We start from the raw sequence: 24,874 nt of genomic DNA on the forward strand, positions 1-24,874 counted from the left end.
TGAGCCGCTTGGCTTGCCAGAGGAGAGCTTGATGAGTCTACCCAGGTTGGGTTCGATCTGGTCAAGGAACTGCAGCATCGTCCTGAGCGTATGGCCTCATAAACCAGGCTCACATTTGTCAAAAGAGACATCTAACGGTGTTTACCACGTAACTCCTAATTCTGTCATATTAGCGAAGACGAAACTATCTGAACAAATTTTGGTTGCTCATTTCAGGATAAAATCGCTGTTAGTGTTTCAACCTAGAGACCAGCTTAAGAGGTATGGATAGAATAGGGTTATGGCGACTCCGCGAAGGTAAAATATAGGCATTTGCTATTGATGTAAAACCAGTTCGCTCCCCAGGTCTGAATTACTCTTATCCAGCTGGTCGAGGGCATTATCAACATACAAGACATTGTTCAAGAATCAGTCATTCCGCCTCAAGCATGCAGAGCACAGTAGCAATCCAAACACAAGTACAACTCCGATATCCAAACCAATGCGAAAAAACCTCATCCATGATCAGTTCAGTAGCCACCAATTCAGGCCACGATGAGCATGGCAGCAACGGTGTATATAATCCCAATATTCAACAGATGCCTCTTGTGCCCTTTCCCCTTCGCTAGATACACCGCTGTATCCGACCAGCCCGCGCCAGTTGCAATCAAAGCAAGGAACACTCCAGTGAGGGCTCTCGAGGCGTGGTAGCTGGAGACGAGGACAATTGCGCCTGCAGCCATGTTCCGCCCACCGAGGGATGGGCCGAATGTCGCTATGTCGGGGCTCGTACGGGGCAGACCGAAGATTGGAACGGCTGGAACAGTAAGTATCACGAGTCAGTTTCCCTGACACTTGTGGGATTGAAGGGGAATACATTTAACAGGATCATAAAGCCAGAACGGGCCTGATGTAAAAAGCACAACGCCGAGAAAGCGAGCAAGCACGTCAGCGACTATTTCCAGAGCCATGGCTCAATTGTTAAATACAGATGGAGAAGAGTTCAAGCGGTGTTTTTATTTCGTCCAGGCCGTCTTTATGAAGGCCTTCGGCACTCGCTCTTTCCCCCGGACTTAAGGCCAATTGCTGCCTGCCTGCAGTAGCGTCACTGCTAATGGTGCCTCATTGTGGCAACGTGCATGCCTTGGCTAATCCTCCAGTTGAATTTTCAACGCATCCAGAGGTCTGCGAACACCCAGATAGAGCATGCCAGTCGGGCGGACCACGTCAGCAACACCAGGAGTTCTGTTGGTTCTGGGAATCTGACGCTGTGACCTGTAATAGATGAACTGCTGCGGTGCTACCTTGTCGAGAACAACTAGGGAGCGAGGAGATTAGTCTGTAGCATAAGTCTATTGCAAGGCCGTCGCACGGTAATTGAATATTATCCCCGTGATATCAAGAAATGAAATCCAGGCTGACGGAGTTCCTGTTTTAATTTCCAAATGAGGGCCATTGGATCGATATATTGTGTGCTCCTGTATATAGTTTGGTAAAGAGTGGAGTATAACTTATACAAATGAGCGCAGGGAAAGTCTCCACCTCAAATTCCAGAACAAACACATCACCACCAACAACACAACATGTAAACATGCCCTGGCCACGGATCCAATTCCACGAGCTCGGCGACCAACCATGGTGCCCCTCCTGGCTACACCACCACGAACAATTCTCCCTCTCACAGCTCTGGAACCTGCGCGTCCCCTTCTGGAGCCACGGCAGCCTCGCCACCCAAGCCTGCGCCGTGATCAAAGAACACCTAACCAATCCATCCGCATACACCATCGTCGATGTCTGCGCAGGCGCAGGGGGTCCAACACCGCTTATCGAGCGCGAACTAAACCGCAATTCCGACAGAGACGGTGTCGAGCCCGTGCGGTTTGTGTTGACGGACATGTTCCCGCCGGTGGATGTGTGGGCGGGGATCGCGAAGAAGCAGCCGAACATTGAATTTGTGGAGAGCGCGGTTGATGCGCGATCCGTTGGACGATTGTCCAAAAAAGAAGGGGGGAAAGAGTGCCGCATTTTCAACATCTGCTTCCATCATTTCGACGACGCCGACGCAGCAGGTATCCTGGGCAGTGCCGTGCGGGAGGCGGATGCATTCATGTACGTTTATCCTTTTACCCGTGTTTTAAAAAGAGGAGGTGCTAAGCAGACAGGGTCTTTGAAATCACCGCGCGCCAGGTCTCAACGTGTCTATTCTCGCCGCTGGTGTTTTTCTGGGGCTTCTACGTGACGTTGCTCTGGTACTGGCATTCGCCGGTGCATTTGCTCTTTACGTTCTTGGTTCCTGTCGCTCCGGTGGCGTTGTGGGTTGATGGGTTCATCTCGTGTCTGCGGACGCGCACGCCGAGCGAGATCAGGGAGTTGGTGAGTCGGTCGGGGGAGGATCTCGATGGATGGGAGTTTCGCAGTGGGGAGAAGAGCGTGCAGTGGCCGTTTATTACTTTGTACTATTATGTTGGGAGGCGGGTGACTGACTGAGAGGGAGAGAGAGAGAGAGTGTGTGTGTTGTGTGCGGTCTGTGCCCCGCCCGCAGAAATAAATCTTACAACGGACATGCATCTTCCATCCATCAAAACATGAAAACATGAAAGTCATCATCGTAGGAGGCGGTCTCGGCGGCCTCGCATGTGCAATTGCATGTCGGCGCGAGAATCTCGACGTCGTCGTTCTCGAGCGCTCGTCTGACGCGCGCGAGATCGGGGCCGGTATCCAGATCCCACCCAACGGGGGCAGAATCATAGAACAACTCGGCCTGTTACCAACAGTCCTCGAGAAGGGGAGTATCGTGCAGCACGTTGATTTTCGGAGATATCATGATGGAACGCTCCTCCGGTCGATGCCGTTTGGGGAGGACATTATCGAGGAGTTTGGGGTGCCTTGGGTGTATGTCTCTCAGCAAATGTGTTTCTAAGCTGATATCTGCAGGATCATTCATAGGGAAGATTTTCATCGCGTTTTATTAGACGAAGCGACGCGTCTTGGGGCTGAGATTCGGCTCGGCGCTGAAGTGACTGATATCGTCTTTGAGCAGCCAGAGGTCGTCCTGGCAGGGGGCGAAAGAGTTGCTGGGGATGTAGTAATTGGAGCTGACGGTATGCATCACGACGCTGGACTTAATGTCGCTAATACCGACCAGGCCTGTATTCTCGGGTTCGAGATATCGTACTCGGGACTCCAACGAAGCCAGAAGAAACAGGCGATCTGGCATACCGGGCGATTTTCAAAAGGGAACAACTCGAAGCGTTGAACGATCCAGACGTCAATGAGCTCTGTCAAAAGGTTGCAGTGACCAGCTGGCTAGGTCCTGATAAGCACAGCATTTTCTACCCCGTTCGCGGAGGAAGCGAATTCAACCTCGTTCTACTGCGACCAGATAACCTAGAAAAAGGCGCGCGGAGGGTGCAGGGAGATGTCGAGGAGATGCGAGAGAGCTATGCCGGGTGGGATGAAACGTTAGTCTCTTGGTCTTGTTTTCATCTGATACTGACTCGACCAGGCTGAGAAAGTTGATATCCTGTGTGCCTACGGTGACGACATGGAAACTCACATCTCTCTCAGAATTACCTACGTGGACAAAGGTATGTTACCATCAGTATAAACCACCAGTACTAATGAGCTAGGGACCGGTTGCCCTCCTCGGCGACGCATGCCATCCGACCCTCCCATATCAAGCGCAGGGGGCCGCAATGGCAGTTGAGGATGGATTCGCCATTGGAAAGCTACTCGGGCTGAGCACAACCATCGAAAAGTACACCAGCCGCGATGAACCACCACAAGCTCAGCTTGCACAGATACTCGACGTCTACGAGGCGATCCGAAAAGCACGCACAACGCGGAATGTACAAGGTGCCGCCAGGAACCGGATGATCTTCCATATTCCAGACGGTATTGTGCAGGCTGTCCGAGACTTTGTTCTTGGCTACGCCGGGATGACTAGGAAGAGTGATTGGACGTTGTTGTTTTCAGCTAGGATGCGCAGGACGCTCTATCATGATCTAGCTGGGGAGTGTGAGAGGGAGTTTGAGTGCAGTATCTCTAGACTGGGTCAATAGGAGGATTTACTTCTAAACCCTGTACGACATTTCTTGTTTGATGTGTAGGTGAAGACGTAATCCCGAGGCAGAGATTGTGGTGTAGTATTGGACAAGGATGTGTCCGACCCTGGTCAGTTGAATACATACCGTGGTGGTGAGAATCGCCCACAGCCACAAGTAGGGTTTCATCACCGATAAGGACAAGTCAGCCTGAACCTGCAAATCAGGCCCATCGTCCAATTCAAGTAACATCCCCGATGCCAGAAGAAGATCAGCACCAGTCTAGAAGAGACTAATCCTGCACCTCGAGTCGACCGCGACACGACACCCCGCCGGCATTCCCTGCGTCCACGGAGAATCATCGCCGTAGCCCTGAATCAACGCGAAAACCAGCCAATAATTGTTAATCAAACGGATCCTTCGACTCGTCAGTTCATGCCAAGGCCGTCCCCAGACTCGTGGTGTAATATATCCCATGCAAATGCATTCCTTGCCCTACGGAAACCTGTCGAGCTCGCACCACCGCATGTCAGACGCTTGTCTCTCCGTTGACCTGTTTCAACAACCCATGGCTGTTTTCGCGCACGAGCTAATCGCTCGTTTAGTCCGCCCTTCCTAAGCCTTCCTCTGATTCCTGAATCCATCTGGCATCATCACATGAACATCCGACATCCTCGCCTTGACAGCCAAGTTATAACAGCACACCCCCCAGACCCAGAAATACGAGCACCACCAAGCCCATAACGATGCGACCACGCACCCAAACAGCCGCTGTGTCCAAACCCAAACTCCCACCCCTCATCTCCAGATCCACCGTAACGACACCCGACAGCGCCTTCCACAGCGATTACTCCCCCAATGACCCCTCCAGCATCTACACAATCCACCAGTCCCTGAAGCCCGATTACACCATAATCGACAGCTCAGGACTGGCCGTCTACCACATCAAAACAAAGGGCCTACTCCGACCAACATCACCGCATCTAACCATGTACGCGGGCAAAGATGCAACAGCGGGTCCCGTCGTGGCGTTTGCGAAGTTCTCGCGAAACTCGTCGCCCTCTGCGAAGCTTGTGCGTGGGAATCCCGAGAACGCGGCGGATGCGATCTGGGAAGATCTGCGGCGGGTGGAGAGGTGGGCGTGGGCTGGAGCTGGGGTGCGGTATCGGTGGGAGATGGCGATTATCAATTGGGACCGCGATGGGGATGGGGAGGTGGTCAGGAAGGGCTTTTTGTGGAAGCGGACGAAGGCTTTTGCTGTGGATGGTGGGAGTGATGCTAGTGGCAGTCCTGGGTATCGTGGGCATGTGAGGGCGAGTAGTATGGGTGCGATGATGAGTAGGAGTGTGGAGAGGCAGAGCTATAAGCTTGTCGATGAGGAGACTGGGGAGTTGCTGGCGGTGTTGTCGGTTGATGTTGGGATGGGCAGGTTCAGAAGACTGGGCAGGATGCGCTTTGTGACTGAGAAGTACGGGCTGGCGTTTAAGATGATGGTCTTTCTGTCTGGGCTGGTGGTTAACAGTTGGGAGGATTTATGACTTTATACCTTTATACCCTGTTATTCTTTTATACTGTTTATACCCTGTGATACCTGTTATACCTGTTGTGTATTGATTCACTGAAATGAATGATGATAATGTCTGCATAATTACTGCATAATCTGTCATTAGTCATCACAAACTCACCTGTAAGTCGCACAAATCGCTCCTGATCCCTTCTACCGGCCAAGATGCCATCCAAAGGTCGATTATCCCATGCAAGGCTCAAATCGCGGTCAGGCTGTCTGACCTGCAAGTAAGTGCTCTTTCCCAATGGTAGAACATCCACTAACGCCAGTCCAGGAGTAAGAGCCCACCCCACTAAGATGCTGCTTAAGATGCCTGCTTACGCTCCTGTAGAGAGACGGGTCAAATGCGACGAAGCAAAGCCCCATTGCCAGAGATGCACATCAACAGGGCGCAAATGCGACGGGTACGGGACACCGAGCCCACCCCTGTCCAGTCACCGCGGGCTTACCACGCTCTCCTCGCCCCCGGCTTTAATGCCGTCGTCAGGTAATGCGCGCGAGAGCCGGTCGTTCCAGTACTTCTACGAGCGGACTGTGCCTTCGTTAGCAGGGTACTGCGGCTCCGAGTTCTGGAATAGACTGGTGTTGCAGGTCGGCCAGCATGAAAAGTCGGTATGGCATGCGTTGATTGCGCTGGGTTCGTTGCATGAGAATTTCGAGAATGACCAGCAGATTCCGGGGCTGCGGTTCTCGCGGAGGGGCCAGGATAGTTTTGCGGTTCAGGAGTATAATTTTGCCATCAGGGCTCTGCTGGGCAGGTCGAACCCTGCTGGTGTGTTGCCAGCGAATCTGGCTGTTGATGTTTGCTTGATTTCGTGTGTTTTGTTTGCTTGTTTCGAGGTGTGTCTCTGTCTGATGTTGAAGTGTCTCGCTAACTTGACAGGTTCTCTCTGGTCATTATGATTCTGCTATCGGTCATATCAGAGGCGGCATCAAGATCATGAACGAGGCGTACTACGACCCCAGATATGCGACATTCTGTCACCCCGTCCTCAAGCCGTCTACTGTCACCAGCCTTGAAATGGACAATCTGCGCAAGATGCTCATCCGTCTCCAGGATCAAGCATTTACCTTGGTGAGACTGTGCAAGTTAGTTCGAAACAACTGCTAACTGTGTAGACCCGCGACAGCATCGACCAGCAATTAACCAATTCCACGGCGTATGGAGACGCCCACCTTGAAATCCCCGACGTCTTCCGCTCTGTCGCAGAAGCACGCGATATATTTGAATACTACAGATACAAAGCCGCCCGCGACGAGACCACCCTCGACGGCACTGAATCTGACACCAATGCCCAACTCCTCCGCATATACGAACCCATCCTCACAAAATTCCTCACCGCGCTCTCAACATTCGAACAAACCCGCCAAACCCTCCTCACACCACGCGAGCAAATCGCCCTAAAGATACTGAAAATCCACCAAAACATGCACCTCGCCCGCCTCTCCTACGCCAAACACGGCCTAAACAACCAAGCGTCCTGGGATAGATACAACCCCATCTTCTCCGAAATCGTCGACCTCGCCGCCTCCGTCATCGACACCACACACGGAATCGACTGCCTCTCGCTATCCCCAGCCCAGCTCGAGAATCTGTCGAACCAGGGCCTCCTCAAACCCTCGTTCACGCTGGACATGGGCATCATCGGCCCAGTCTTCAACGCCACAACGCTCTGCCGAGACCCGCTTATCCGACGCAGGGCCGTGCAGGTCCTGCGCTCTGCGTCCAGACAGGAGGGGTGCTTCAATAGCCATGTCTGTGCTGTTGTTGCTGAGCACGCGATTGCGATTGAAGAGGCTGCGGCGGCGGGAGCTGTATCTGGGTCTGGGTCTGGGTCTGGGTCTGGATCTTTGCTTAGGATACTTCCTGAGCTGGAGAAGTATAAATTTGCGTCGGTAACGGCGTGCTCGGAGGTTCCTGATGCGGCAAGGCTTTCGTATGTGTATCCGCGGGTTGATGCGGTGCGGAAGAGGGTTTATATGAGGCTTGGGCTGAGGGGGGTGGATGTTGATGTTCCGCTGATGAAGATGACACTTATGATGGATATGGCTGCTTGATCACGCTGATGGATGGATGGGAGTACATTGTGTTGGTTCTTTTATTTCTATTGGTATGGGTTTATGGGTTGTTACGGTGTTCTGTTGTTTCTCTTGTTTGGCCGGTGACTTGGGTATATAGTTTTGTATTGTAATTATAAATATCGCACTGTATTATGGATATATATTTATTATATCACCTAGAACTTGAGCGCCCTGGATATTTGGGAATGTCAAGGATATGAACATGCTAGAGATCTGTTCTCGTGTGTACTTGAAATGACAAGCAAAGCATTGCAAAAGATAGATATATTATCACCTCGCTATAGTCCAAACACAAACATCTCAAGCTCCCCATACGCCGTTTCCACATCCCCATTAACAATAACCTTATCATAAACACCCTCCTCCGCATACTCAAGCTCAACCCTCGCGCGGGCCAGTCTCCTCTGCAAATCCTCCTCCCCCTCCGTCCCCCTCGCCCTAAGACGGTCTTCAAGGACTTCAAAACTCGGCGCTCGAATAAACACATATCTCGCATCGATGCTGGGGTCCGCCTTGATTTGCTTGACACCCTCCATCTCAATATCGAGCACCACAACCAAGCCCTTGGCGGTTTGTTCGTGAATCGTCCGCTTACTGGTGCCGTAGTAGTTGCCGCTGAAATACGCGTGCTCGACCAGCGCACCCTGTTCGCAGAGGGCGGAAAACTGCGACGGGGAGACGAAGAAGTAAGCGGTGCCGTCGAGTTCGCCCGGTCGGGGTTTTCGCGTGGTGTGCGATACAGTGAATCCGAATGTGCCGGGGTGGTTATCGAATAGCTTTTGAATAAGTGTTCCTTTGCCGACGCCCGAGGGGCCGGAGATGACGATGGGTCGGCGATCTTGAGGCGCTGGGAGGTTTTAGTTTGTTTTCCTTTGAATTCTGGTTGCCTGGGTCAACTATCAGTGACTTACACGATACCATTTTGATTAGAGGCCGGAGATTCTCGTGGATTGCTGCCAAATTTCAGACCCCTGTAGCCAGATGTGCGTGTTCAGGTAAACACTCAAAACATTCCCGAGCCGGATGCAGATGAAATACAGAGCAATACGGAGGTGTATGCAAACCACACCCCCAGACATTACACCTAAAATATGGGGTGTGAAATCAACAGTGAAAATGACTACTTTCGCACGGCCAAATTTCCACCTGTAACTTAGTATCTATGCTACAAGCACTAAGATAATATAGGCTATACTTTAAAAATATAAGCTTAAGTAGTCATGTTTCTGCCTGTATTATCCACATAAGACCAGGAAGAACTGAATGAACATATGATCGTCAACCGACTGTCATCTTCATGAAGGACATCAAGCAACACGAATTAGAGAATCCCTTGAGGAGGGCGCGAATGGGCGTGGGCAAATCTGTTATTGGGACCGTGCCTCATGATGGGTGGCTGGTCCATACCTGGGCCTTTGAATACGAGACCCCCATTAGACAACCTTGGCACCCTCCACTTTGCCAGTCTCCTTGGGTCTCATTCACCAGATCAGTTAACTAATACTTCGTATTCAGCCTTGATCCTGCCTGGGAAGGTTCAGGAAGTCTATCCCTAGCCAATAATATCATGAAATCTTGAAGAGAGCTGGGCCGCGCCCTGCAATATAAAACCAGAACAAGCCCACAAGAAAGGGAGCTTGAAGAGTACAATATTCTCTCAGAAACAAGAATAAAGAAAAAAAAAAAAAATGTCGCGTTTAGCAACCTTATCTGCATATCTTCTGGCCTCTAGTATTTTCTTGCCTGTCGCACACGCATACGAGAACAGCGCTCTTCAACCAGATACAACCGCGGTAAATGCCGGACCACTGACAACCCAATTCGTGCCTCCATCGTCATGCTTTGATATGAGAACGCGGGCCCCGTACGGCAACATCAAGCTCGAAATGGGCTGCGGCGAAGGACCCATGAGCAGTGAATGCTGCCCGGATAACTGGGCGAGTGGTGTCTTTTACAGTCCTGGAATGTGCCCTTCAGGCTACCACGCATGCCCCCTATCATCGAGCAAGCAACGCCTAGAAACGACGAATATCTGCTGTCCGATGTAAGTGCTCTCGAATCTTTTTTTTCTCTGTGTGTATTGTCGATCCTGAAGAAAACCGTAGGGGATATAGATGCGCCGAGCGAAATTACTGCTTCTCTTACCCCGAAAGCACATCGACCCTGACATACAGCGATGAGAAACTCTCGACTGTATACGAGGTCTGGTACTACGCAGCCACCCCGATCCAGATCCGTTTCAAAGCCGAGGAGTCGGACATCGTCCCTGTGCCGACAGGATCCTTCAGTCTGCCACGGGAGTTCCTATATACGCGCGAGAAGGTCGGAATTGGGATTGGGGTTACTGCTGCGGTGGGCCTGGCTTCCTTGGCGATATACTACTGTTGGTTTGTTCGGCGGAGGAGAAGGGCAGCAGCAGCTGCTGAAGCTGAGTTTGCCCACCAGCAGCTTACGCCCTTGGTGCCGCAGGATGGGCAGGTTTATGACTTGGGTCCTCCGCCTCCTTACCCAGGGCATACGGGTGATATAAATCCAAAGCGATAGAGATAACGTCCAAATGAAATTAGATTGTAACTGGCTGATACCACGTCTTCAATCCCGTCGATACAGAAGGTTGATTCCAATAGACTCTCTATACCGACCTAGTTAGGAGATCAGCCTTCAAATCCAGTTATGCCATGGTCCGGTGAGTGCAGAATATGGTAGGGGTAGTCGAGGAAAAAGAAGAAACTCAGAGAAGAAAAGATCAAATAGTGAGGACAGTTCTGATATACTCAGAGGAGCTGACATGCGGTGATGACCGTCCAGTATATTAGGCAGCTAGCCTGAAACAGGCAAAACGAACCACAACACGGAATTCACAGGTCTTGCCATATATATATATATATATTGATACGGTGGAAGTAGACAGTTCAGAATGTTCGTCCTTTCTTGTTGCTGAGCGTTGTACTCCGGCCCTGGATCACTCATGACCCCTTGCATCTACTCGGTCTCATTAAAAGTGTTTAATTCAAGAGATCATTTAGTATCCTTTTTCAAGCTTCCGAATTTCTCTGTCCTATTTGTCATGCCTACTCAATTACACTAGGAATAGCCGAGTGACAGCTTACCGGCTTAGATTCTATAAGTGGACAGCCTGACATAAAACATACGTCCTTTTGTTCTTATATATAAATTACCCGTGACTTGCCCCCAACAGGGCATTTCAACAGCACCATGGGGGTTTAATGCTTGAGGAGTCGTGTCATGTTGAAAGTGTCAGGGTTGTTGACCATCATGGATGTGAGGATACTCTGTACTGTGATACTGCACCATTAACTATTCTAGATCAGGTAATTAGTATAATTAAGCGACACCCCGCAAGGGTCTGGCCTTGTTTACTCCACTAGAAAATAACCAAGTTAACTTCCATTTATCCGTCCATCAAGAGAATACAATTCCCCTCACCGTACAGCCGTATTCACTGCGACTTTGCCGGCGATCATCTGAAAATTGGAGGGCACAACCACGGAACGGCCGTTATTATGCTTCGCTCCACAATTCAAGATTCGAATCATTGAGTGTAACTGGTAACTGGAAGCTGCTCGGTTATAGACTTTGTTGTGAATATTTCCAACTCCATGATGAATTTTCCAATGGTGGTCCACGCGTCGCCTCAGGCAGAGTCGGAAACGAGTCAGACAAAGCTTGACGGAAATGCCAAACTTGATTGATCAAACACGACTGAGTCAGTCTCGGAGAGCCAGAATAACAGAAGCCTGGATTGACTTTGAGTCCTCGAGGGAAGTCGACGAGTCGACCCGATCGAACGGTGCACTGTCCAATTTTCGTGTATCCCGCCAATCAACAGGCAAAACGGGGCGAAGAGAGCGCTGTGAGTTGACCAGATTTGTCAATGGATGTCTGGATTGTCAATCCAGAGACGCACGAAAGAAGCAAATCCTGATCCGCGGTGGACTTTGACACGGGCTGAACTGGTCTGTGAAACTGTCAGTGGCAGGATTGCAGGATCGCCCGTCACTGCTGGTCTGATCACCGTGATGGTCTTGCTGCGTCCTTCCTTAATTAGAGAAGGCTGCTGCCGTGTCTCAGGTGCTTGTTTCCTTTGCTGCATTCAGCTATCTTTACGATGGTCGCGGGAGATACTCCATAGTCCGTACTGCTCTATGCACCTAGGGCCTTAAGCCTCTAAGTAATGTCCCTAATGTCCCACGTCAGGGATGCCTGCCGGTAGATTACGGATATCCCCTGCCGACCGCTGGGCTGGAACAGGTTCGGCAGAGCCCAGTTCATTTGAAATTGCGAACCGGCCAGCTGGTGGGTTCTGTGGAGTCTGTTGATCGCTTCTTAGCCCAGCGACACACCGTCAGCGATACGTTCCGTATGCGAACCATGCAAACACTGTTAGATAATTGAGAATACACACAGGACGACCTCGACCAGGCAGACTGAAAACAACCACGAGCAAAGGCACGAGAGGGTGCGGAACTGGGGATGGCTGGCGGCAGAGCCATGCCCACCCTAACCGAGGCGGACGGAAATCATCCCTGCTAGTTTCTGCTAGACCAGCTTAGCTGCTGCTGATTGCGGGGTGAACGCGCCCTGGCGGGCCAGTTCTGGCCCCAATCCTGCAGTGCCATTGTTGATTGTGCCTGGTGCAGACCCGCTGGCTGTTGGAACGTGCCTGGCCCGTCTTCATAAAATACTAACAGGCCCTGCTCGAGTCAGGGTCTGGGGTTGCTTGACAGTTGACACTTCTGCGGGCGCACTGCTCAATGCGTTGCAGAACAGCTCTTCCGCTACTCATGGTCATCAACTAATGCTTTACCCCGGAGGTTCTCTCCAGCGTGTCTTGGTGGACTGTTGAGTTCGTCCCCCTATTCTGCGCCGACGATGGCCTCGAACAGTTCCCTCGCGCAATGCCCCGATCCGTTCATTGCGGAGCTCTCAATCGGTCACAGTGATGGATGTACGTATTAGAAATCGGGGAATGGTCAGACTGGCTGATGTTTTAGATCTCGCTGGCCGCTGGTGTACGCCTTATTCCGTCGGCGATGAGACCGTGTCGTGCTGCTTTCCGTGCCCATTCACGGACTATCAATATGCAGATTGTAAGTCCTCAATGTCGATGTCGATGTCAATGTCAATGTCAATACCAGGCTAACAAGACCAGCCTCCAACAAAGATGTCGTGCCGTGGATTGGCCTCACCGTCCTCATCCTCATGCTCTTCTCCGCCCTCACCTACATCTGCCTCCCTGTCAGCGACACCCAGCGCCATTACCTGACCTCGAGTCCGCTCATGGGCTTTATATTCATATCGGTATGGACACACTTCCAGCTAGAGGTCCCAGCTCATGTTTTAGATTGCATTCATCATTCCCGTCGGATCGTCAGACCACTTCTGCCACGACGCGATTACACCGAACTACTGGTTATCCGAGACAACATGCGCGTTTACCGGTTCATTATTACTCTACGGCGTCTGGGTACTCGTCAGCGGATGTAGGTCTCATAGAATCGACCACGGGTGAATAGTGAATACTGACAACCAGATTCAGGCTTCTTCCGCTCCATCTCCCTCTACCTCCAGCTCATCTGGGACATCGAACCGGGCACGAAATTCCGTGCCTTCGCCCTCATCTGCATCTTCGGCGGATCCCTCGGCCTGCTGGGTATAGCCCTCGGCGTCTCCGGCGTCTCCTACCAAGTCGGCGACATGTGCTACATCAGCTACCCAAAAAGCGTCGGCTCCTTCTGGGGCCCTTTACTCGTCGTGGCCTTCATCTCCTTCGTTATACAGACCTTCATCATGGGGTACTGCATCCGCGGCGTAATCACGAGAGGAGGAACGGCACGCTTTTCCATCTTCAGACGATCCGATACACCAGACTCCCTCTCTCACGTCGTTCAACCGCGCCGTATATCGAAGAACATATGGCGCATTCTCCAGCTCCAATGGCGCGCTATCGCCATCGCCTTCTTGATCTTGTTATACGTTGCGTACGTTGCCGCGGCGGTTCTCAGATGGGGTGACCGGGGACAATTCTCCGACGAAGAACTGCAGCCCTGGGTTGACTGCCTCGTCCAGTCAAAGGGCGATGGGAAAGCCTGCATTGCTGAAGCGAAACGTATCGGTCCGAACTCAACGACTGCAGTATCTGCCCTCGCTCTCCTTGCTGTACGTCCCCCCCAAAACCACATATCCATCCACCCCCCTCCCTAATACTAACTAACATATCTAGTCCTGCGGCATCTGGGGCATAATCTGCACCGCGCGCTGGACCATGGTCCTAGGCTGGTACGACTGGCTCTACGACCGCAAAGACAACCTCTCGGCCCTACTGCGCGGCGAGTACCGGCGCGAACGCAGCCGCGATCTAGAACGTGTAGCCAGCACCGCGTACTCACCCTCGAATCTTTCCTCCCCACAGACGCTGGAAGAGGTTGATCGGCTGTATGGCACGCGGGCGTACCATGGTCCGCAGAATAGCTTCTCGAGGCCCGGGCCTGGACCTGGGACTGTGACTGTGACTGCGCCTTCGCCTGCGCGTGCGCCTACGCGCACGAGTACGGTCACGGGGAGTACAGTCACTACGACGATTTCGAGTAGTAATACGTTTGATTTGAAGGAGTTTAAATAGTTGGGCTCTTATTTTATCTTCCGGCTGGATTCGATTTGGTTGGTTTACGATGTTATGATCTATATCTGCCCTGCTGTTTACGGGGTTAAAAGTGTCTGCATGGGATGGATTAAATATACCACGGGTTTCAATAATATATTAAATTTTAAAATTCATTTAATACTTTGAGATGTGTCCGTCGACGAGTATATTCATAGGAGGCACGAGACCGCTAAAAAGAATGCATCGCTAATTACTCGCTAGATATCTCGCATATAACCCCCTAGGCAATCTGATTAATGCTCCGGTACGGGATATAGTAGCCTATATACTGCTTTATATGCCAACAATGTTTAATATTGAGTGGCAGGCATGGTGTTATGCGGACATTATATCCGTAATAGTATATACATTATATTTAGATACGATACAGTATTATATCTATTGACAAAGCAGTCATCCTATCGGACTTTCAGAATTCACGCAGCTTCAGGTAACTGTCCCAGTTCTATCACCCAGTCCGCCACGGCCTGCGTATGAATCAAAGTCGTGTCGAATATTGGTAAATTACTATCCGTGCTGGACACCAAGAGTTCGATCTCCGTGCTTCCCAGTATGATGCATTTGGAGGAGTACAGTTTGCCTAGTTGTTCGCGGACTCGGTGGTTGATCTGTTGGTAGTAGATTATTGTGGATTCCCAGATCATTCCAAGGAGACCAAGAGTCCGCATTGTGCAGGATCTGTGGCTAAAAGGCAGCTTGTATGATTCTGGGAAAGAATGAAGGTATGGCAAGTACTGTTAGCCTTGTCACAGGATTCTCGGTGGAATATATAGAATCCGTCGAAATGGCCTATATTTGACAATTCGACCATAAAAACACTAGTGCCATTAGCTGTCTTTCTACATTGCTTCATATGCCAACAGAATCCGCCAGAGGGCACGCAAATTAGAGCTGGAAATTGCTAGCAGGCAAGAGTTGATCTGACAGTCAACCCCACTATGATTAGCGAGCAGTTAGCACAGCCTTCCTACGCATGCAAGGCTGAACCAGAGCCCCTCATCACCTCATCTCTCTCAAACCCCGCAACAGATCAACTCTGGGCCAGGTACAATCTGCCTCATGAGTATACCCAGCTGATACCTCGCTATGGCAGAGTCACGGAGTATAAACCCCGCCAATTACACCCTCGCATGGATATGCGCGCTGCCGCTGGAGTTGGCAGCCGCAGAGGCGATCCTTGACGAACACCACAGTTCCCCCTCCGCTCCTGGCACTCAAAGCGAGTACGTACTTGGAAAGGTTTCGGGTCATAATTTTGTCGTTGGGTGCCTGCCCTCTGGGATATATGGCACGAACTCGGCAGCCGCGGCCGTGACTCGCCTTCTGTCTTCTTTCCCCAACGTCCGATATGGCCTTATGGTAGGGATCGGAGGCGGAGCACCGAGCAGGAAAGCAGATATTCGACTTGGAGATGTGGTCGTCAGCAAACCTGTTGGAAGACTTGGGGGTGTGATACAATACGATCTGGGGAAGGCTGTTGGCGACGGGCGTTTCGAGCAAACCGGGATGCTAAACCAGCCCCCGGCGGTTCTATTAACCGCTGTTTCAAGGATGGAGTCGGAGCAGATGAGGTTGAGCAATAGTTATATCTCCAGTGAGATATCAAGAGTGTTGGCCCAAAACACCAATATGGAGCCTAGATTTTCGAAGCCCGCCCAGGAGGACCGTCTTTTCCACGCAACCTATTCCCATCCAGAGGAAAGAACTTCTTGCTTGGACTGCGATATCAGAGAGAAGGTTGATCGACCCCCTCGACTATCGAAAGAGCCTCAGATCCATTATGGAACCATCGCATCTGGAAACCGAGTTGTCAAGGACGGCCGGCAACGAGATGAGATCGCACAGCAGTTTGATGCAATTTGTTTTGAGATGGAAGCAGCGGGGATTATGAACCATCTTCCATGTATTGTGGTTCGGGGTATTTGTGACTATTGCGACTCGCACAAAAACAAGGAATGGCAGGGGTATGCAGCCCTCGCGGCAGCAACCTGTGCCAAACAACTTCTCGCCTTTGTGGCTGCTTCTATACCTTGTCAATCGCAGCTTGATGGGCCGAAGAAGAGCCATTTTATGGTCCCGTTCGAGCGCAATCCGCGATTTCAAGGCCGTGAAGACACAGTCCGTCAACTCGCAGACCAAGTGCTCTCCACAGATCATACCAAAGCTCGAAAAGCAGCTGTTTCAGGACTGGGTGGGATGGGGAAGACACAGGTTGCACTTGAGCTTGTTTATACTATACGGCAGCAGGATCCTGCACGATCCATATTTTGGATTCCTTCGACGAGTATCGAAGCTGTGGAACAGGCATTTCGAAATCTTGCTTGCTTATTAGGTGTATCAGATGGTGGTTCTGATGATGTAAAAACAATCGTGAAGAACTACCTGAGCACCGAAAGAGCTGGCCCATGGCTTTTGGTTATTGATAATGCAGATGATTCTGATATGTGGCTAACGTCCACATCGCCGGCGCTAAAGACATTTCTGCCGGCTAATGAGGAAGGATTTGTTCTGTTTACCTCTCGCAACGGGGCTCTGGTATCTCGACTTGTTGGGCCAAACGTCATCAAGCTCTCTGAGATGGACGGTGCAGCTGCTGTTGCTCTGTTGAGAGGTTTCCTAATCCAGAGGGACCTGACCGAGGACGAGGAGTCAGCTGTCGCGCTTGTTAACAGATTAAGCGGTCTTCCGTTGGCTCTGATTCAAGCCTCGAGCTTTATTAACGAGAATGGCATGTCTTTGGAAACATATTTGAGCTTTTTAGATCAACAAGAGGAAAGCGAGATCGAGTTGCTCAACCAAGACTTCGAGGACGAGTATCGGTATCCAGACACTGAAAACCCAGTGTCCACAACTTGGCTGATATCCTTTCAATCTATCCAAAGGACCAATGAACTTGCAGCAAAATATCTTACATTTATCGCTTGTATCGACTACAAGGATATTCCGCTTTCCCTCCTTCCAGAAGCAGGCACAGAACTCGAAAAACAAAAGGCCTTGGGCATTCTCAGGGCCTATTCGTTTATCTCTCAGCAGGCAAGCAGCGAGCTTGTAACTATGCATCGACTTGTTCATCTAGCTACCAGGAATTGGCTGCGGAAAGAACGCATCTTATATGAGCGAACGATATCTGCGGGTGAACACATCAGCGAGGTATTCCCAGAAGGCAAATACGAACAACAAAGTCTGTGGCGGAAATATCTCCCCCACGCTCAGGTTTTGCTCGAAAGGGAGGAATTTGAGTCCGATGGTGATGTAAAAGACTATCTCGCTGGGAAGGTTGGGAGATGCTTTGTGGAAGAGGGACGGTACGATGATGCAGAGCGTCTGCTATTAGAGTGTGTGGCTTCTAGGCGCGAGCTGCTGGACGCAAACGATCCGAAACTCCTCTCGAGCATTACAGATCTCGGTAGAGTATACTGGGGACAGGGAAGATATAAAGAAGCCGCGGACGCCTCAATTCAAGTGTTGCACTCACAGCAGGTTGTACTAGGTGATGACCACCCGGATACTTTGCTCAGCAAGCATGTTCTTGCAGCCGGCATGCTTTTTCAGGGTCGATTAGAAGAGGCTGAAACAATTAACCGGCAAGTATTCCAGCAACGGAAGTCTATATTAGGCGATGAAGACCCTGCAACACTTCGCACTATGTCCGCTCTTGGGGCAGTACTACGATATAGAGGGCGGTTGCAAGAGGCTGAAGAGCTTCTGGGTCAGGCGGTAGAGTTAGGCAGGGTTATATTGGGTCCCGAGCACCCTCATACACTTGATAGCATGATGTCCCTCGCACTAAACTTAAGTGAATTAGGAAGGCTGTCAGAAGCAGAAGAGCTTCTACTCAAGGTGTACGAGGTACAAAAGACTATACTCGGCGAAAATCATCCAAGCACGCTGATCACTATGGGTAATCTGGCGTGCATCTACCATGAAATGAACCGGCTCGAGGAATCGGAAGAGCTTCACGCTAAGACTCTGGAAATAAGAAAGGCTATTCTAGGCCCTGAGCACCCGGATACATTGTATAGTATGAGTAATCTGGCCATCACCTTCCAAGATCGAGGACGGTTGGCAGACGCAGAGGAACTTGCGATCCAGACTTTGGATATCAGAAAGGCTAAACTAGGAGCTACACATCCAGAAACACTCAGGAGTATAGCGATTCTGGCGGATGTTTGGAGAAACCAAGGCCGTCTTGACGAGGCTATTGCCTTGCTCTCCGAATGTGCTGAACTGCGGGGAAGCCACCTTGGACCCGAGCATCGGAATACCATTGCTACCAAGTCGAGACTGAAGTCATGGCGAAAGGAACTACACAACAAGTCTCCCCGGGAGTATGTCGACACGGAGCAGGAAAGCGAGAGATCTGAGGGCCGCAAGAAGAGCCGAAGGCGTTTCCTTCGAAGGTCAAGACAACCTGAAGCCAAATCACTGCGTCATTTACTATCTTTTAAGACATAACGAGAATGGCCTGGGAAGGATGAGAGATCTGCCCTACTACCCTATACTCCCCTCCATTATGCCTGGTCTTCCACTCACACCCTGGGGTTGATACTTCTCGTGGCAGCCGGGATTTCCATGCATAAGTTCCAGCAAACAGCTTCCATTATGAACGGTATTACAATGTGATTAGGAAGTGCATGGAGTAAGTACTGGCATTTATTACGCATCCAGAAGCACACTCTGTTCTTCTATCGGGTTCCTTCATCTCTACATTACTGATACAATGGCAAACCTGGATCTTTTGGAAACAGACGGGATATAATGTATAAGTTCTTGGTAGTGCATTGTTACAACCTTGTCTTATCTACAGTTTAATTTCCTCTAAGCTGCTGGCTTTGGATAAGTTAACAGATCTATTGGTGGAAAGGTATTATTTGTATAAAGTTATGCTGGTGCAAACCAGTCAAACCCCCGCATGTGACTTTCTCCCTTGTTTACTCCAGCTCTTTTTTTCTTCCCCTTCCTTCGTCCTGATGCCATCCAAGGTCACGCCCAGCATGGATAACTACCAGAAAATCGAGAAAATTGGCGAAGGTGACGTTGACGCACCTACTTTTTATGGCTGCCCAGTATACTACACCTAGCTCACGCGTCGAGGCTCCTAGGAACTTACGGCGTCGTCTACAAAGCTCGCGAGCTGAACCATCCAAACCGCGTCGTTGCTCTGAAGAAGATCCGACTGGAGGCCGAGGATGAGGGCGTCCCCAGTACCGCGATCCGCGAGATCTCCCTTCTCAAGGAAATGAAACACCCGAACGTTGTCCGCCTGTTCAACATCGTTTATGTCGACAGCGACAAACTTTACCTCGTCATGGAGCTCTTGGATCTTGATCTGAAGAGGTACATGGATACCCTACCCGTCCATGAGGGTGGTCGTGGTAGAGCGCTCCCGAATGGATCGAAGATGAGCGTTGGTCTAGACGGACCTATGGTGAAGAAATTCATGGGCCAGCTGGTCGAGGGACTCCGCTACTGCCACAGCCACCGGATCCTGCACCGAGATTTGAAGCCACAGAACCTGCTTATCGATCGAGAGGGAAACTTGAAGTTAGCCGATTTCGGACTGGCGCGCGCCTTTGGCGTCCCGCTGCGAACGTACACTCATGAGGTAATACCACTGGACAAATCATTCAAGGATGCCTGCTAAATATCGGTGAGGTGGTTACGCTTTGGTATCGCTCTCCGGAGATTCTGCTCGGTGCACGCCAGTACTCCACCGGGGTTGACATGTGGTCTGTTGGAGCTATCTTCGCAGAGATGTGCACGCGCAAGCCACTGTTCGCTGGTGATTCGGAAATCGACGAAATATTCAAGATCTTCCGGTGAGTAACTCTCGAGTAGCTGGGTTGGTTGGTCTAACCTTGGTAGTCTCCTTGGAACCCCCGACGAAGTGACCTGGCCTGGCGTTACCTCGTTCCCCGACTACAAGTCGTCGTTCCCCAGGTGGAAGCGCACCTCTGGTCCGCTGGTTCCGGGGTTGGAAAGTGCTGGGTGTGACCTTCTCGAGGCTCTGCTTGAGTATGACCCTGCTCAGAGGCTGTCTGCGAAGCAGGCGTGCATGCACCCTTATTTCAGCGATGACGGCACTCCCTAGTCACCACGGCAGTGACTGCAACTTTCAATACAGCTGTTATGCATGTGATTTTACGACCGGTGATAGATTCTAGTGAAGCACGTTGTGGGCCAATACCGTATTTCCAGAAACAAACCAAGCATTTCAACTACGGCCGTATTACCATCATAAGTTGGTATCGTCGGTTCCAACCTACCGTAGCATTCCCATCTCAACTACTTCCCGGCTTTGGTCTTCGTTCATAAGTTCAGTGTCAAGGAAATTCAATGGCTATGCAATCTATATACTACCTCGGAATCCTAAACGGATGGGCCTCAGTATTGAACACAAACTCATCCAAACTGACAAGCTCCGGCTCGCTAAAGATGAGGTAAAGATACTTCAGCGTCTCCGCCATCCAAAAGCTCTCCATACTATCCTCCATCTCCACATCCTTTTTATCAGCGGTAACATCACGCACCGCCGCATTGGCAAACTCCGTCTTCGTCACCGCATCGATCGCCTGAAACATCTCCCACGCCGCCTCGCGGTACATCTCATCCCCTGTAATCCTCCACATGTAGAAAACACTCTCCAGCGCTTCAGGACGGAGCTTGTAATTCTTGTCCCGGACGTACGTGTACACATCCTCCTGGGTATCATCCCAAACACACTCCGTCCGCCGGGGACACTGCGACACACTAAACATCTCCGGCATGATCCCCAGCGGCGAGTTCTTATAAAACCAGATACACCCATCGGTGAGTCTCTTCCCAGTACCGAGGAAATCAGCCTTGGAGTCCGGAAACAGTTTCCCGGCAAGCGCGTACATCCCACCCACGAAACAGGCTAGATGCTCACTCCGCGTCTCGAGCTGGACCTCGTTTCGCCCCGTCGCGTGCCCGATCCCTGGTAAGAGGATATCCGCGTGGTCAGGCACCATCGGTCTGAAGAGGAGATACTCCGATCCAGCATTCAGGGCATTCTCCGCTAGATGTCTATACTGCTGCGCCCTGGTCCCAGCGCCAGCGCCAGCACCAGAACCAGAACCAGCCAGCAACTGGTATTCCTTGGGGAGATACTCATAGGCCGAATCGGCCATCCCGCCAAAACTAAACGTCGACGACCTCGTCAAATCCGGCTTCGCGACATCGATGCCCACAGGCCACATTCCTGGAACTCTCGTTTTGCCTGCCTGTGCGTCCAGTGTATCCGTGATCCGCGAGATCGCGTCGAAATACCGCATGTCCCCCGTGAGCTGCGACAGACGGGTAAGTTCGAGACTCGAGCTCGCCAGCTCGGCGATGATGCCGTTGGCGGCGGGGGCCTGGGATTCGCCGCCGGCTGCTTTATGGGGGTTCCAGCGGGTGACAGGCATACGGGTTGGGGTGTCGAAGGAGGCATAGATCATATCCGCGATTTGGACAGCCTTATCGAGGAGACGAACGTCGCTGCAACCGCTGAGATCATAAGCCGCGATGAAGCCGCCCAGGTACCGGATTGTGGTTTCGAAGATGTTGATTGTCGATTGGGACGAGGAGTGCGGCGAGAAATCGACGTCGAGGAGGGCGGTCACTGCGCGCTCGAATTCGTCGTGCAGGTCCATGATGAGCAGCGTGTCGAGGTTATCGACGAGGGTTGCGCCCCAGCCGCCGAAGTTGTTGCGGGAGCCGCCGGAGAGAGGGCGCAGCTCGTCGGCCTTCCAGGCGTGTTTCTCGTAGGAGTGCCATGCGCGCTGGAAGGTGGCTTTTACGGCGGATTGGCGGGACTTGCGGAGGGTTTCGCGTTCGAGGGTTGCGGGTGTGAAGCGGGCTTGGATTTCGGGGAGGGTGCTGGGGGTGTCGATGGGGAGGGAGATGAGGTTTGAGACGGGGAATTGCACGGGGATGTCGCGCCAGCTGAAGCCGTCGTCGGGGTTGGAGCGGGTGTATGCAGGGGACGGTGGTGTGGACGGGCACTGCGAGCGGGAGAGGCGGGATTGGGGGAGAGGCAGAGGTCGCGAGCTGCTGTTATTGTGCAGGAGGATGAGGCAGAAGAGGAAGACGGCGGCGATGGACAGCGACGAGGTCCATCGCTTGTTGAGGGCGGGCATGGTGGCACGGCATTCAGACTTTGAGGTGGAAGAGTTAAGGGATAAGATAAGAAGAGAACAAGAAGATTAAGAAGAAGGGATCAGGCCCACTGGACCCTTTGCTTACAGTGTCAGACCCTCCCCAGCTCTCCACATTCTGCTCTTTGATACGCTGTCCGGTTCTTGGCCGGGGCAGCAACCAATGCCCCAACTCGCTGCACTCCACCTGCAGTGACTCTGTCCGTAACAGGACACATATCACGCTGGCATTCACATCTCATACCGAGGCACTGACTCGGAAGATGCCTAGGAAGAAACCCAGCTTCTCCTTGCATGCGGAAACTCATTCTTGAAAAGCCAGATAAGTTAATTCCTGCACGGTCGGCTTGGTCAGCGCGTACATGATTTCTGCGAGAACAGGCCCAGGCATTTGCATCAAACTCCCAGCCAGCCTCCAAATGCCCTGAAGTCGCTTCTCAGGCAGCAGCGGACCGATCAGTGCAAGCGTCTTGTGCAGGGTAGAAGAGCAGGGCTCGACCCCCTCCACCCTGTTCAGTTAGCCACATAACTTCCTGTAATACGTGAGCCATGCACGCTCCCTAAACCATCGCCGCAGAAAGTTGTCTTCTCACTGGGAATCCAAACAGCAAAGGTCCACACTAAGTTAGGAATCCCCTGCACCGGCTCCATCAGACAACGGATTCTGCGGATCCCCTTTCAATGCAAAGAAGCTAAAGATGAACGCCTCGAAGATGCAGCTTGCGGTAAGAAATGGTCTGGGCGGTGATGGGTTACCGATACGGCTTTCAGTGGGTTATTAAGTTTTGTCTTAATCCAGTCGTCTGGTTGTAGGATGGGTGGTCGATGGGACTGGTTGGTGCCGACAATTAGGGTTGTGATGCTGGATAGACCCTGGGGAGGAGGAATGAGATGTTTGGAGGGCATTGCGACACGTAGAATTATAAAGTATGAACTGAAATGGTTATAGAGAATGCGTTTATACTCTCTCGGGTATTCTAACGGAAATCCCCCACGAGATGGCGGGGAAGGGCCCGCACAAAGCATGAGACAGGTCCACACTGTGGCAGGATACCTGGTACGACTCTGGGCCCGATGTGGCATGCGGGGGGCTTAAAAGATCTGACGAGTCTCGCTGCTATCGCCATTCCTCTCCAGATTTATACTTATCAACTCATCACAATGGCACAGTATACCAAAGAACTTGCCCCAGGCTCACTCAAAGACAAAGTCATTGTCCTGACAGGTAGTCCACGCCCTCTCCATTATTCCCAGACAACACTAACAACACCAGGCGGCGCAAACGGCATCGGAGCAAGCCTGGTAGAGTATGCCACCCAGAACGGCGCATACGTATGCTTCGGCGATCTCGCAGTCGAGGCCGGCGACACAATCGCAAATACAGTAAACAACAACTCCTCCCCACCCCGGACCATCTTCGTCAAGACCGACGTGGCAAATTACGACTCCGTGCTAGGTCTCTTCGACAAAGCGATAGAGGTATACGGCCGCATCGACCACGCCGTCGCAGGCGCAGGTATCTCGGAGATCGGGAACGTATTCGACCCTGCCTTGGATATGCAATCTATCCGGAAACCACCTACTACAAAAGTCCTCGACGTAAACCTAAGCGGGTGTCTGTACGTCGCACGCATCGCGAGTGTCTATCTCCGCCAGAACCGGCCTGCTGATACAGACCGCTCTATCATTCTCGTTTCCTCTGTAGCGGGCTTCAAAGAGTCACCGGGACTCTTCGTCTATCAAGCCTCGAAACACGGCGTTATAGGTCTCATGCGCTCTCTGCGTCTATACCTCTCTGCACCAGGACACGGGATCCGAACAAACTGTATCTGTCCCTGGATGACGACAACGGCAATGGTAAAGGGGATCCAGGATGGATGGTTTAAAGCGGGTCTTCCCGTGAACAGGCCTCTAGATGTCGCGAAGGTCATGGCAAGGGTACTGGGCGACAAGGAGTTAAATGGGAAATCGATGTTCGTTGAAGGAGGGAGGGCCTGGGAGATTGAGGCGAACATTGACCGGCTGCAGCCGCAGTGGCTAGGCGAGGAGAATAGTCGGACTTTGCGCAGGGGGCAGCAGGTTTTGGGGTCTGGGGAGGGGTGGGGGAAGTTATTTACTGTGTAATGTCTAGATTCTGTAGTTAACTATAATACGTGGTCTCTGGTCTATCATCTCAAGACACCTAACAAGCAGCGACACTGGTGCATATATCAAAGTCAAGGAAGAATGCATGAACCTATTTTAATTCATGGTATTCCCCCTGCCAGTTCTGCCGGTCTCGAGGTGAACCTAGTTCCCTCCGCATGTTCCAAGCAATGGGTTTTGTCTGAGGAAGGGGAGTCCAACCCAGTTCGGCATA

The 24,874-nt window shown here is 51.6% G+C and overlaps 12 protein-coding genes across 12 annotated transcripts; 9 read left to right on the forward strand and 3 right to left on the reverse strand.

Annotated features, from left to right (window-relative positions):
* Positions 1 to 524: 524 nt before the first annotated feature.
* On the reverse strand, positions 525 to 950 carry APUU_40204A (uncharacterized protein; the record flags this gene model as incomplete). Its single annotated transcript, XM_041703249.1, has 2 exons — positions 525 to 796; positions 857 to 950. 2 exons carry the CDS (start codon positions 948 to 950, stop codon positions 525 to 527), a joined length of 366 nt encoding a protein of 121 aa, XP_041555954.1.
* A 548-nt stretch (positions 951 to 1,498) lies between these two features.
* On the forward strand, positions 1,499 to 2,466 carry APUU_40205S (uncharacterized protein; the record flags this gene model as incomplete). The annotated part of the gene is made up of 2 exons (XM_041703250.1): positions 1,499 to 2,088; positions 2,142 to 2,466. 2 exons carry the CDS (start codon positions 1,499 to 1,501, stop codon positions 2,464 to 2,466), a joined length of 915 nt encoding a protein of 304 aa, XP_041555955.1.
* Positions 2,467 to 2,572: 106 nt separating this feature from the next.
* Positions 2,573 to 4,040, forward strand: APUU_40206S (putative salicylate hydroxylase; the record flags this gene model as incomplete). Its single annotated transcript, XM_041703252.1, has 5 exons — positions 2,573 to 2,871; positions 2,914 to 3,080; positions 3,125 to 3,440; positions 3,485 to 3,566; positions 3,609 to 4,040. The coding sequence occupies 5 exons, from the start codon at positions 2,573 to 2,575 to the stop codon at positions 4,038 to 4,040; spliced, it is 1,296 nt and encodes a 431-aa protein (XP_041555956.1).
* A 728-nt stretch (positions 4,041 to 4,768) lies between these two features.
* Positions 4,769 to 5,560, forward strand: APUU_40207S (uncharacterized protein; the record flags this gene model as incomplete). Its single annotated transcript, XM_041703253.1, has 1 exon — positions 4,769 to 5,560. The coding sequence occupies one exon, from the start codon at positions 4,769 to 4,771 to the stop codon at positions 5,558 to 5,560; it is 792 nt and encodes a 263-aa protein (XP_041555957.1).
* A 503-nt stretch (positions 5,561 to 6,063) lies between these two features.
* APUU_40208S (uncharacterized protein) lies at positions 6,064 to 7,647 on the forward strand (the record flags this gene model as incomplete). Its single annotated transcript, XM_041703254.1, has 3 exons — positions 6,064 to 6,429; positions 6,473 to 6,664; positions 6,709 to 7,647. 3 exons carry the CDS (start codon positions 6,064 to 6,066, stop codon positions 7,645 to 7,647), a joined length of 1,497 nt encoding a protein of 498 aa, XP_041555958.1.
* Positions 7,648 to 7,949: 302 nt separating this feature from the next.
* On the reverse strand, positions 7,950 to 8,592 carry APUU_40209A (guanylate kinase; the record flags this gene model as incomplete). The annotated part of the gene is made up of 2 exons (XM_041703255.1): positions 7,950 to 8,518; positions 8,583 to 8,592. 2 exons carry the CDS (start codon positions 8,590 to 8,592, stop codon positions 7,950 to 7,952), a joined length of 579 nt encoding a protein of 192 aa, XP_041555959.1.
* A 767-nt stretch (positions 8,593 to 9,359) lies between these two features.
* APUU_40210S (uncharacterized protein) lies at positions 9,360 to 10,215 on the forward strand (the record flags this gene model as incomplete). The annotated part of the gene is made up of 2 exons (XM_041703256.1): positions 9,360 to 9,715; positions 9,777 to 10,215. The coding sequence occupies 2 exons, from the start codon at positions 9,360 to 9,362 to the stop codon at positions 10,213 to 10,215; spliced, it is 795 nt and encodes a 264-aa protein (XP_041555960.1).
* Positions 10,216 to 12,564: 2,349 nt separating this feature from the next.
* Positions 12,565 to 14,314, forward strand: APUU_40211S (uncharacterized protein; the record flags this gene model as incomplete). Its single annotated transcript, XM_041703257.1, has 6 exons — positions 12,565 to 12,640; positions 12,687 to 12,782; positions 12,845 to 12,993; positions 13,037 to 13,175; positions 13,232 to 13,851; positions 13,916 to 14,314. 6 exons carry the CDS (start codon positions 12,565 to 12,567, stop codon positions 14,312 to 14,314), a joined length of 1,479 nt encoding a protein of 492 aa, XP_041555961.1.
* Positions 14,315 to 15,442: 1,128 nt separating this feature from the next.
* On the forward strand, positions 15,443 to 18,811 carry APUU_40212S (uncharacterized protein; the record flags this gene model as incomplete). Its single annotated transcript, XM_041703258.1, has 1 exon — positions 15,443 to 18,811. One exon carries the CDS (start codon positions 15,443 to 15,445, stop codon positions 18,809 to 18,811), a length of 3,369 nt encoding a protein of 1,122 aa, XP_041555962.1.
* Positions 18,812 to 19,350: 539 nt separating this feature from the next.
* CDC28_1 (cyclin-dependent kinase) lies at positions 19,351 to 20,447 on the forward strand (the record flags this gene model as incomplete). The annotated part of the gene is made up of 4 exons (XM_041703259.1): positions 19,351 to 19,387; positions 19,459 to 19,961; positions 20,012 to 20,175; positions 20,222 to 20,447. 4 exons carry the CDS (start codon positions 19,351 to 19,353, stop codon positions 20,445 to 20,447), a joined length of 930 nt encoding a protein of 309 aa, XP_041555963.1.
* A 265-nt stretch (positions 20,448 to 20,712) lies between these two features.
* Positions 20,713 to 22,497, reverse strand: APUU_40214A (glycoside hydrolase family 47 protein; the record flags this gene model as incomplete). Its single annotated transcript, XM_041703260.1, has 1 exon — positions 20,713 to 22,497. One exon carries the CDS (start codon positions 22,495 to 22,497, stop codon positions 20,713 to 20,715), a length of 1,785 nt encoding a protein of 594 aa, XP_041555964.1.
* Positions 22,498 to 23,676: 1,179 nt separating this feature from the next.
* On the forward strand, positions 23,677 to 24,639 carry APUU_40215S (uncharacterized protein; the record flags this gene model as incomplete). The annotated part of the gene is made up of 2 exons (XM_041703261.1): positions 23,677 to 23,740; positions 23,789 to 24,639. 2 exons carry the CDS (start codon positions 23,677 to 23,679, stop codon positions 24,637 to 24,639), a joined length of 915 nt encoding a protein of 304 aa, XP_041555965.1.
* Positions 24,640 to 24,874: the final 235 nt, after the last annotated feature.

Source organism: Aspergillus puulaauensis, chromosome 4, assembly GCF_016861865.1.
Source record: "Aspergillus puulaauensis MK2 DNA, chromosome 4, nearly complete sequence".
In the NCBI taxonomy this organism is placed as follows: Eukaryota; Fungi; Ascomycota; class Eurotiomycetes; order Eurotiales; family Aspergillaceae; genus Aspergillus; species Aspergillus puulaauensis.